Genomic DNA, 11,997 nt, shown 5'->3' on the forward strand with positions numbered 1-11,997 from the left:
TAATGGATGAATTGTTTAAGGGTGAAAGGCTAGCCATTGCCTAAGTTGAGAGACAGAATCCTTCACCTCTCTCTGCTTGAGGGCCCATATCGATCCCTTGCTCACTCAGGGAAAGGTCTTGTTTGGGTCGTAGAGAAGGATCCTCCCGCATACTCCGAGACCTGTCCGACCTCAGGTTGTGGCCGCAGTCCTGTTTTCTTGAATCAGAGGAACAGGCCTGCGGCGAGTGTGGGCTGGAGGGGGAGCCGCATCGCACCCTGGCGGGGGCAGAGGGAACGCAAATATCCTTGGGCTGCAGTGGGCAGTTCAGGCTTCCCGAGAATGCTGTGCTGGATTGGTGGGATTCTCACACAGAGAGATGGATGGGGGGTGGATTTGGGTTCGGGGTCTGGAATCGCCACACCGCTCTTAGATGTGCGGTCACCTCCAGTTAGCACTGCTAGCCCATTGGTTAGTAAGCCTGTTGGCTTTCGGGAGGATGAGATGTTATTTCTGTAAGGTGCTTAGGACAGTGCCTGGTACGTGCTCCTTAGTGTTTATACTTAACCCATATCTGTAGCAGCATTGCTGTGCACACCTCCTGCAAGGTGCTGTTTGATTACCTGACTACTCTTAGTGAGAAAGCCCGAGGGAAGCCTGGCGAGTGGCGGCGGCAAGTGGAAATAGAGCTACTATTGCTTGTCTTCCTTCCCCCTCTTTGTATTCCTTCCACATCCCTCGTCAGCTGCCTTTCCCACACATTCATGGCAGGCCTCTTGGGTTCCATTTCATTTCTACCCCTTCCCCTATAGTCCCATCGCTCACCCCTACCGTTCCCCCTCCTGTCCCCGTCCTGGTCCTACCTGTGGGCAAGGTCCCTCTGCCTGTGGTTTGCATTCCTGCCACTTGCTCTGCCACAGTGGTATTCAAAGCTGACCGCGGTTGCTAGGAAAATTACAGCCTTGGCTTGGTTGGGCTTCCGTCCTTGCCTCCCCATGCCCCTGACTTAGCTGCTCCCATGTGGTGCGATTTCTTTCACCAAGTGCTGTTTTCCTCTTCTCTGTCTGTGTTTGCACGGAATGCCATGATTTGATATAGTGATTGCCTAACACGTATACCACATAATAGTATTTTATTTCTTTCTGAAGCGCTGTTTGCATGACAAATGAGTTGGTCACATTTGTGCAACTGCTCGCAGCTGTGTCGTTCAATATATAAAGAATGAGCCTTTCGGCATCAGTACTGGCCCTGTGTTTTCTAAGAGGGCTTGAAACCGATGCTTAAAGTCAGTCACAGCATTTTGCAGAGTCCTGTCTATATCATCACAATGGGTCTCAGCGATTAAAAATACAGACTGAACCAGAGCCACCCCAGCGGTGGCGCCCAGTGTGGGCTTTGTGGGTTTGTCAGGCTTCCTTGTGATTGGAGACGCTGCCGCTGCACAGCCCCAGGGCCAACTGGCACGCCCCGCCCCACCCTGTGTCTTCCCTCCGGCCAGGAACCCAGCGAGTGTGCGGCAGTGCCCCCCCCCCCCCCCCCCCATGGTCCACCCTTCTGCCTCCATGGTGGCTCCCGGCAGTTCCAGGCCTCGATCGCTGGGTCCAGCAGGCCTTTGGTGTGCTGGCGTGCCACCCTGCGGGCATGCGAGCCTACCAGTGCTTCCTCCTGACCCCGAGAGAAGAAACCTCACCATCTTGTAGGAAAATGCAGTCACTGAAAACCTCACAAGTCAGTCCTTCCTCCCAGGTCTCTGCCTTTCCTTTTCCTGTTGAACTCCCTGGATTATCAGCCCCTCTGGGTCCTCCTTCAACTTTTCCTGCTTCAGCGAAGTCAGCTTGTTGCTGTTCACTTTCCTCCACACAACCATCCCCAAATGTCCTTCACTGAGCCTCACATCCCCGCTCTGGGGCAGGGCCTCAGTGCTTCCTCGCCACCCCGGCTCCATGGGGGGCTGCCCGTGAGCCCTCCTGGGCCTTCTCTGAGTCCACCTTTCTGTGATGTCGCCGTGGCTCCTCAGCTGGGCCTGTCTGTATTTTAAAGAAAAGGGCAATATTGCAAAGTCAACAGCTGCCTTGCGTGCCCTCCTTTCTTGTCATTTTGTTGTGATTTAAAAAAAAATTATTTTGTTGTGATTTTTTTTTAAGGTGAGCAGCTCATGTTGCAGTCAGTCTTCCTGACTTATTAAAGGCAGAAGAGGAAAAACAAGCTCCAGTGTCTACACTTACTTAGTAACCACATCCACACACTCGGTGACAGCGAGGGGTGCTCGGAAGAGCAGCTCTGGATCCCCAGAGGGCCGCCCCGCACCATCTTGCCGACCTCCCGTCTCGGCAGAGCCTTGCCATAATAACAGCCATGAATCTTTAGTGGGTTCTGCTCTTCTCCTCTTGCAAAGCCCTGCACACATTTATCAAGTCCTTAGAGATGCTCAGGGACCGTGGACTTGTCCTTGATCTACCTCGTTGCCGGCCTTGTGTGTTCCTCAGCTATTCTGGGCTTCCTTCAAACCGCATCATGGTGGCGTCACACTGGAGGGGGGGGCAGTGGAGAGTGTGGTTGAAAAGAAGGGATGGCATGGGTGCCACGTGGGGCTCCAATCTGGACTGGAATGGCCCAGTGCTGCCCAGCATCTTGTTGCCCCATCTCAGTGCTGTGTGGAAGAGAAGGACCCTCTCCATTTCTCTAGGTCAATGAGGGGCCAAAGAGTGTCATCGAGAAATGCTGAAATGGGTTTAATGGGCAGTTTTGCCACCTGCTTTTCTGGTGACAATGAGACAACACTCTAACTCTTTCGGCCTCTCTTACACTTTGATATCTGTGGGTAAGCGTTCCTTAAGAGGCGTGGAATATATCCCCCAATGTCAGAAATGAATTGTGTGTGAAGAAAATGTAATGCTTTCAAACAGTTTCTTTTGGACATTGTCCATGATTAGATTACACTAAATTACAGAGTACAGATACCAGGCAATTACTCTTTGCTTTTAACTATTCAATTTCACTGCAAATTCATGTAGCTCAGTAATTATAAAATCACACCGATGTGGTTACGGAGAAAATGGCTTATCATCTCCGTCTTGTGCACCTAGTTCAGGTTGCGCTGTAATTACCTGTGGGCCTGTTATGTGTGCGGTGCCTTCCACGTGGAGACAGGGAGATCTGTAACTGTCCACAGTTGCCAGGTATCTGCAGAGAGTCTTGCAGATTTTGCTGGATAAACCTCAGTCAGATGTGAGGAAGGGCCCGTCAACCTCGTTGACTGGTTCCTCGGGCCCTTCCCCATCTGATCCAGGCTGAGTCCTGGTCCAGTCATTCTAGCACCTTCGCCAGGACCGTGTCTCCTTACTTCTGTGAAAACATGGTCATTTTTTCTTGGCTCAGCTTACAGGATCCTCCCCAACCTTCCTCCAATTTTAATTTCTTCCAGGGCTGTGCGGGTCCTGTAAGCAATCCAGCCTGCTGTCCTAGAAACTGGAGGAGCATGTTGGAAGAAAAGAATTATTTGAGCCGATTGTGAGAACAGTGGTGGGAGAAGGAAAAGGAGAGAAGAAAGGAGCCAACACATTCAAATAGGGCCCTGGCTGCAGTGCACGCGGATGCTGGTGGTGGCAGGGTCCCCTTGCAGCTCGTTACCCAGAAGCACATCAGAGGCTGCCCCGGGAGGGTCTCCGCCGAGCTGGCGTCAGCGCTGAGCTTTGAACAGGGCCATTCTGCAGAACAGGCAGTGCCTTCTCACTCCAGGGGCTGTGCTCGCTGATTCAATTCCCATTGAAAAGAAATGCAGGCTACATGGGGCTAATCTCCCAGGGGTCTCAGTCCCCCCCCCCACCCCATTCCAAGCCTATTGCAAGGCTGGTCTGCAGCCCCAGGATCCTAGAGAAAATCCTCAGAGGGCACTGGGGCCCCTGCCCCAGATGTGGGCACCCCGCTGGTGATGGGGGAGGCGGTCTCACTGTAGGGGCAGGTCTGAGCAACGGGCAAGGAAGCGACAACATGAAATCTGTGTCTTCCCACGTGGGAAGAGACTGAGCATTTTGTTTTCCTGCTTCTTGGAGCGCATTACAGGTAGTTCAGTGACTGGCACGGAACTCGGAGGTGCCAGGAGTCTTGGATTCAGTTCCTCCCAGTTGCAGGCTTTACAGGTTCCCGTGTCTTTTCCTCCTTTCTCTCCCACGTGTCCTGCTGCGACCCTGGCTCCATCTGTTGCCTGGCATCTTGGCAGCGTTTCCCGGGCCCTGCAGCTGTGCTTGGGTTTCGCAGTAGTGCACTGGAGCGCACTGGAAACTGAGCTGCGGTGAGGGAGGGTCTGGGTGTTCCCTGGGAGCATTCAGAGCACCCCGGGGAGTGCCCTTTCCAAGGCCTGGGGCTTCCTTGTTCCAGTAACTACTCTCTGGCTGAGCCCCTGTACTGGTGCGGGTGGGCGGAACTATGGAGCGGGCACTGCGTCTAATTGCTGGTAACCTAAGGTTCCCGTATGGCCCTAGTTTATAAATAAATGAACATTCATTAATGTGAAATTCAATTAGAATGAATGCCCCATCCAGTTTTGTGTAGAAGGCAGAAATAAGCGGGTTGGTGGTGTGACTGTGCTGCAGATGCTGGAGCATGTCGTCACAGGGTGATAATAATAATAGTAATTTGCCCTTTGCTGGTGCCTCCATGCCCTCATCTCCAGGCGGGCGTCACCACCGTGCTTTCGCAAAGGTTCACTGAGTTTGAAGGCCAGCAGGAAGTCAGCAAGGGGTCGTGCCTTCACATCTCTGGCCCATTAGACCTGGAGCTTGCTGGTGAACGGGAAATGCACGAGGATGGAGACCTGACTCCAGCCCCTGCTCAGCCGCAGACTCAGTGTGGGCAAAAGCGCCATCTCTCTGGGCCTGTTCCTCACCTCTCATGGGAGGGCCAGTGCAAATCTTCCAATTCTGTGGCCTAAATTAATTTTCGAACTTCGAACTTAGAAGACACATGTTTTGCTAATGTATGCACCATTTGTGGCCAAACTTCCTCTGAACTTTATTTTTCCCATTATGGCATGATCTGAGTTTGACCTTTGGAAATTAAGATGTTAAATAAAAGAGTCATTTCTGTATATTTCACGTTTTATTCACTGGAGGGGGATTTGCTTGGGAGAAGGTGATTTTCTTCCAGTCCCACTGCTGGGCCATGCAGCCTTCCGGGGCCTCCCTGGGGGTGGGCCTCTCAGTTTCGGCCACCCACCACCTTCTCCCAGGAGTGCAGTGGGCTGTCATTTGGCTATTGGAGAAAAGCAAAGATTTGCAGCTCAGTAGTGTCAGCAGGCTTGCTTATGAGCTTTTGAAACCACCTTGTAAACCTGCCTGCAGGTCCCAGGGATGAGGGGCACCCAGGGATGAGGGGCACCCAGGGAAGAGGCACACCCAGCAGGGGTGTGTTTTGCCAGACTTCCGGAAGCTCTACTTTTAGCTTTCTCCATAGCCTGGGGCAAGCCATTGAACCCCTTTCTCCACCTTCAACACTTCCTCCCTGCCTTTCTCCTCTCCTGGGGACTGTGAAAAGTAATAAGTGGCTGTTTGTCAGCCTAGACCTTGAACTGGGCAAGGCCAAAGGGGGCTCAGGACTTTGATGTGCAGAATGATGCAAAAAAAAAAAATGCAGACTGCACTTTTTCCTTCAGAGAAATCACAGTGGTGTTTGGGGAGGGAATGAACACATTTGGAGCAGGGGAGGGTTGGAGTGTTGTCATTTGCTGTAGCCCTCTGCCAGAAAGGTGTTTGGGCTCCGAGCTGGCGCCATCCAGGCCGGCCCTGGAGACAGGGCCCTGGCTGGAAGCTGGGATCCTGGGGCCCCAGCAGCCACTAGAGCCTGCCCTGCTCCATGATTAAGCTTAGTGATCTCAGGGCAGGGCACACTTGCAGGAGAAAGCAGCTTCACGTTCTCAGGTGCAAAGCAGACAAACAAATCGCCATCCCCAAACACCCCCCCACCCCCAGACTGCTCGCTGCTGGAATGCTAATTCAGGGTGGGCGGAGGCTGGCCCTGTGTGGTGATGCCCACCCACCCTCCCGCTGTACCGTCCTGGGTAGACAGCAGCACCTCACTCAGCAGCCCTTCCACGGCAGCCCGGTACTTTTCCAGCTGCCTGGAGTTCATCCTTATTCCAATTTCCATGGGAGCAGTCAGCTGTGAAATAAGGCAGAGTTAACAAGAAGGGAGAGGCAGGGAGAGGGCCATTAACCCCTGGGCGTCCTACAGGAGCCACGCCACTCTGCTGGCCCCACCCTGCCCAATCCTCTGGGCTTCTAGGGCCTGCTTGGAATTCTGGCATCCCCTCTATATCTCCCCCACCCTCAAGTCCCCCCCCCTCCAGTTCTAACCAGGGGGCTGGGTCGTGGAAGCCACTGAGACCTTCTGGGAAGGTGATTAACAAACCTCCTCTGGTGGGGAAGCTGGGCTGGAGGGGTGGAGTTGTCAGGAAGCCCGCTGGCTTTTCACATGGGCAGGACACTCCCCTCCCCTGTCTCCTGAAGGGTATACCCCCGCATGCCAGGTGCCATCCTAAGCGCCTTAGTATATTATTATTGAGCTTCTCAATAACCCTGTGATGTAGAGACTGTTAGTGCCCCCATTTTGCAGATGAGGAAACTGAGTACAACATTGAATAGCTTGCTTGAGGCCACATAGGTGCTAAATAGCAAGGAAGAAGACAGTATACCCAGGGGGCCCATCTCCAGGATCAATGCCATCAATGCCAAGGACCACCAAGCTACACTTGCTCTAGCACTGTGGGGACACAGGTGAGGCCATAGAGGACCTGTCTGGAGGCTCGCCACCAAGAGAGATTTCCCTGGCGGGGCCAGAGGTGCAGACTGACCTCGTCCCCCAGAACTTCCCAGTTCAGTGGTCTTGCTGCCAAACCACCTTGTTCCCCATCTCCCACCAGGCTCCCTGGGGCTGGGAAATGCGTTCCAGGTGCCTGAAGGGCAACCTTAGGTGCTCCTCTGGGTCCCAGCCCGGCCTCTGCCATTCCCCTGCTGTGGTTACGCCTTTCTCTGGGCCTTGCCTTCCTCACTGTAAAATGAGGGCACTGGACTGGATGACCCATAAGGGCCTTCCTGGACTGCATGGCATAATCTAGGGAGATGGATAGGGCACGAGATGTGCCTCGCTCCAACAGCCTCTGGAGATGTTTCATTGGACGTAACGTGTACCGTGGAAACCTCAGTCGGTACAGTAACTGCCTCTGCTGCGTGTGAGAAGGCAGTTTCGAGCCAGCTCCCCCTTTGCCAGCTGAATGACTCACTCCCAGTTCCTCCTCAGGGGCAGAAGGAGCTCCCCACTGGGTGCAGCGACTGCACCAAGATCACTTCCTGGGCCACAGGTCTGACCTCCCTGTTTGGAGACAGCATGCTGTGGCAACCCAGAGGGGGCGGAAAGATCACTGGCTAGTGTGCAGGTGTCTGTCCAGTTCTACCCTGACCATTGTGTGACCTTGGCCAGGCCCTTGCTCTCTCTAGACATCAGTCTGGTCCCCTCGCAGGCATCTCTGCAGGGAAGTGCCTTGCACTCAGCCCTGGGGCCTCTCCCTGCTCCATCCACCCACACCCACTTAAGGAGCTCACCCTGTCCTGGACTGAAATCCCCTCTGACCTGAGGACTCTCACGGTGTGTCTCCAGCCCTGAGCTCTCCTGAAGGGCTGACTCGTGTATATCCACCTGCCTGGAGGTGTCTCCCCGCAGATGCTGACAGGCATCCCACAGTTCACGGGTCCAGTCTGACCCTCGATCTTCCTCTTGTCAACCTGCAGCCAGCCATGGCTTCCCCGTTGCAGGAGTTCCGGCCCAAATCCTTGAAGTCAGTTTTCTCTTTTCTTGCACTCTATGTATATTCAGCAGATCCTGTGGGCTTCTAACTCCAAAGTATTTCCAGAATCTGACCACTTTGCTCTGCCCCCACCATGACCACCTGGGTGAACCACTGTCCCTCGGATACTGCTGCAGCCTCTTCAGTGGTCTCCCTAATTCCGCCTTTCCCCTTCAGCCTGTTCTCAACACAGAAGCCGAGAAGACTCTTTGAAAATGCAAACCAGATCATGTTCCTCCTCTGCCCAAAGCCCGCAAAGCCTCCCAGTCAGCAGAGTGAAAGCCGAGTCCAGAGAATGCAAAGCCCACCCTCCCAACTCACCTCCCACTCTCTCCCCTGACTCCCTCTCTTCCGGCGCTCCGCCTCCCGCTGTTACCTGAATGTGCCCGCCCACTGCGGCCCCAGGACCTTGCCCCTGCTCCTCCCTCTGCCTGGAATGCTCTTCCCCCAAACACTCTTTTGCTCCTCTTCCTCATTCTCTCCGGGTCTTCACACTGATACCCTCTAACCACGAAGCCTGCTCTGATCACCCCTTTTAAAATCCCAACCAACCCCATCTGCTTTCCCTGCGTTACCTTCCTCCATTGCGCATATCACTATCTGCCATACCACAAGGTTTGCTTGTTACCCTGCGTGTGGCATGTTGCCTATCCTTCTAGCATCTGTTTCCAGCTGCCCACTGGGTGGGGGACCAGTGTGAGTGCCAGGAGGGCAGTGGATTTGTCAGTTTCGCTCACTATTCTATCTCCAGGGCCAAGAACTGGCCCACACACAGAGCGGGGTGTTCATCGCCCGCATGCGTGACTGAGTCACGGAGGTGTGTGGACACACTCGAGGCTCTCTCCGGTCCGGACGCTCTGTGCATGCTAGTGTGTCGCTGAAAGGCCCTGCGCCCTGGGCCTGCATACTGTGGCTGCCTCCCAGGTTCCTGTCTAGGCGGAGGAACCTCGTCCTGATCACCTCTCTCCTGATCAGGACTGCGCCTGCCTCCTGACTAGTTCCCTGCCTTCCCTCACGCTGCCCAGTGGTCGCTGGTCCACCAGACTCTGCTGACCCATTGCCCTCTCTCAGGGCACTCTGGCCTCGAGGACCTGAAACCCAGCAGGTGCTTCTTGAGCAGGACCATTGTGCTTCAGCTGGGATGTCCCTGCTCTAACTCCTCACAGGGAGGGGCTCCTTCTCATCGTTCAGGCTTCAGATCCAATGTCCCCTCCTCCAGGGGCTTCCCTGACCCCTCCCCATCCAAAGCAGTGCCCACCGAATCGTGCCCTGCCAGGCTCTATAATACCTCCTTATTTGGTGCCTAAAACAGTTTAGTGTCTCATAGCTGGTGCCTGTCTCTCCCCCCAGGATGGAGTTCATTGCCTGAATGTCTGGCTCAGCACCTCGCCCAAGCGCATCCCAAGGCTGGCTGGCGGGGGTGGAGGGGGTGGAGGGGGGCCTACACCAGGCTTCTCTGCATTGTCCACTTGTCCACTCACCCTGATAACTTGGTCTTCTTTCTCCCCTGTGGGCTCCTCGAGGTCCAGAGCACCCATCTCTTCAGACCTCTGCTGTTCACTCAGAGATTTCTTTTGCCCTTTGGTCCGCTCCTTTTCCTGGGGGCAGAGCGTAAAATCACACCTGCCCTCCTCCCAGAGGGCCCTTGTCTGGTTCTGCCCAGGGTGCCAAGAGGCCTGAGCTCCCCTCAGGCCACAGACCCCCTGCCCCCCAGGTGCCTCCTGCACAAGGAGTCTTGGACACCCAGTGGCCTGGGAAAGGTCCTGGAGCTGCCCCTAACCGGTCAGCATGGGGAGGAGCCCATTCCTTTGAAGTTGAACATTGTGCCCGGATTGTTACTGTTAATTAAGTTAAAATGTTGAAAATAATGGCTGCCCTTCATGCACATTAAATGTGAAAATGTGTTTTTCTTAGCAGAGAGCCTATAAAAAAGGGTGGCAAGACAGCCTAGCCTGCGAGGGCACCACGGGGTGGCCCAGGAACTGGAGTCCTGGGAGGTGATTTATAAGGGGCGAGACAGGGAGATGAATTACGGAGGAAGGAGTTTGCAGCTCTTCCTACAGATCCCGGAGCCTGGCCATTACAGGGAGCAAAAACACACAGCAGATTAATGCAAAGCACCCTTTGGTTGCCCTTTTGCTAGTTTCTGTTCCCACTGAGTTCGACCCCTCGTCCAGCCCCGGGCTCGCCAGGCCTCACAGCACTCAGACCAGATGCAGCGCTGTGCTGGGTTCCCCTGAGGACACCCTTGGGGTTCGGCTCTGGGCCTGCCCTGAGACGGGGCAGTTCTAGAGCAGTAGGCTGTCTTTTCTGGAGAGAGAGTGGGTGGAGGATGGTGTGTTCAGGGTCCCCTGTCAGTTTCTCTGTCTGTCCCTGAGGAAGGCGGACCGGGTCCAGCCTTGCTCTGCAGGGGATGCCTGTCCGGGGCAGAGGGTGTAGATACAGGGGCCCCATGCCCTCCCAGGGACTGACTCCAGCGTTTGTCCCTGTGGGAGCCTCCGTCTCCCACCAGTGGGTTGTGAAAGTCCGGTCTCTTCTTCTCCTTGGGTGAAAGAGAAACCTGTGTCAGCAGACACTCAGAAACCCTGCGTGTAAAGTGAGAGTCACAGAGAGGCAGGCCCAGCAGTCCAGCTGTCCTGAGGCTCTGCCACCGGTTCACTAGGCCTGCCGTTTCCTCCTGGCCTCTAAACGGAGGAGTCTTTGCCACTGCTCCCCGGAAGTTGCCCCACCCAGTCCTCCTCCTGCTCTCGAGGCTCAAGGCTTTGGTGTCAGCTTTTCCCTGCAGGTTTCCAAACAGGCACCAGCCCGCTGCAATTTCTCCCTCCCCTGAACTCAGCACCTACCAACAGCATCACTTGTTGGTCAATTAATCATCCCCTGCCCTGTGACATCTCCCTTTTGTCTTCTATTGTTAGTGAATTTTTCATGTGTTTGTGTCTTGGCTCCTGAGCTGCCTTAGATTTCCTTGTATGTCTGGCCTCTCACCCAGTATATTGACTTGTCCATTGGAAATTTCCCTGGAAGGATGAGCAGGAGTGGGAACAGATGTCACTCCACTGACACCTCTGAGTGGCACTGGTGGAGGAGTGGAGGAGGCCAGGGAGACAGCTGGAGTCTGGGGTTCTCCCGGGGCCAGGTCCTTCATGCTGTCCTCGGTGTCCCTGGCATAGCTGACTAGACGTAGGTTTACTGAAGAGACACTCGTGCCTTAGAAAAACTAACATGTCTCCAGTGCTGAGCAGGGCAGTGAGCTGCTGTGCTGCGCTGCGGAGGGGAGCACAGCGATTTCTTACCTGCATCCTCTGGACCTCGCTGTAGGTGAAGATGGGAACGAAGGCTTCTGTCTGGGAGGCCAGCAGAGCAGCGACATAAACCACCAGCAGGGCAGCCACGGTCTTGCAGGACACCATCCTGAGGCTGGACAAAGAGGAGCTCCTGTCCTGGAGTCTGGGGCAGTGGTGGACTGCCGCACCGGATGGAGGCCGGGCCCTCAGCTCGGGCTTTGCCTGCCCGTGGCTGTGTGATCTTGTGCGAGCTGCTTAGCCCCTCTGGACATGTGCCTGGTCTGGGCTTCGCTAGATAAGCTCAGAGCCCCCATCTGCCCCAGAGCCATGAGAGCTGACCCTGAGAGGCGCCTGGCCCCTGCCCACACCAGGAAGAATCATTCTACTTGTGGGCCCTTCTCTTTGTCAGAGGCGAGGTCTGCTGAGGTCAGCCAGGCTCCTGAAGTGGCAGGGGCCTTGTGTCTCTGAGAACAAACTCCTCGGTTACTAACAGAACTATGCCCCAAGACCTGGGGAACCCGCCCTGCTCCCTCAGCCAATTAGGATGTTGAAAGGGATGCACCTAGGCCCAGATGACCCAACTCTACATGGAAGCACCATGCCAAGACCCTCGGCCATGTGGAGGCAGAGCCAGAGGGAGCAGTGTCCAAGTGCTAGGAGTGGGCCACTCCAGGGCCCACGCAGCACTCGGGGGCCGGCGCTGGCACTGGAACCAGCCCCTCCCAGTTCCTGCGCATCTAATTGCCTGTTCGCTGCCATGCAGAAACGGCAGGGGGGCACCCGCTCCCTGCAAACTGCCCTGCAGGGTCCTCCTGCATCTCAGGAGGTGGCTGTGTCTGGTGGGCTGTGGAGGCCTGGCCGGAAGCAGGTGGGCATGGTGACTGCAGAGACTTGGGG

The 11,997-nt window shown here is 55.2% G+C and overlaps 1 protein-coding gene across 2 annotated transcripts; it reads right to left on the reverse strand.

Moving 5' to 3' along the window:
- Positions 1–5,061: 5,061 nt before the first annotated feature.
- MLN (motilin) lies at positions 5,062–11,706 on the reverse strand. 2 transcript variants are annotated; one of them, XM_036023964.1, is made up of 4 exons: positions 11,110–11,706; positions 9,298–9,414; positions 6,027–6,135; positions 5,062–5,229 (listed from the first exon to the last, which is right to left on the reverse strand). In XM_036023964.1, exons 1-4 carry the CDS (start codon positions 11,224–11,226, stop codon positions 5,222–5,224), a joined length of 351 nt encoding a protein of 116 aa, XP_035879857.1. In that variant the 5' UTR covers positions 11,227–11,706; the 3' UTR covers positions 5,062–5,221. The 2 variants fall into 2 exon arrangements, with proteins under 2 accessions (XP_035879857.1, XP_035879856.1); XM_036023963.1 differs by having other exon boundaries at positions 6,010–6,135.
- Between the last annotated feature and the right edge of the window lie 291 nt (positions 11,707–11,997).

The sequence above is a fragment of the Phyllostomus discolor genome, chromosome 4 (genome assembly GCF_004126475.2).
Source record: "Phyllostomus discolor isolate MPI-MPIP mPhyDis1 chromosome 4, mPhyDis1.pri.v3, whole genome shotgun sequence".
NCBI lineage: Eukaryota > Metazoa > Chordata > Mammalia > Chiroptera > Phyllostomidae > Phyllostomus > Phyllostomus discolor.

Coding starts and splice junctions, on each gene's coding strand:
- MLN (XM_036023963.1), bottom strand. CDS start 11,226: ATGGTGTCCTGCAAGACCGTGGCTGCCCTGCTGGTGGTTTATGTCGCT. Junction 9,415..11,109: donor GCGAGGTCCAGAGGATGCAG/GTAAGAAATCGC, acceptor CTCTGCCCCCAG/GAAAAGGAGCGGACCAAAGG. Junction 5,230..6,009: donor ACGGTACAGCGGGAGGGTGG/GTGGGCATCACC, acceptor TTTCTCCAATAG/CCAAATGACAGCCCACTGCA.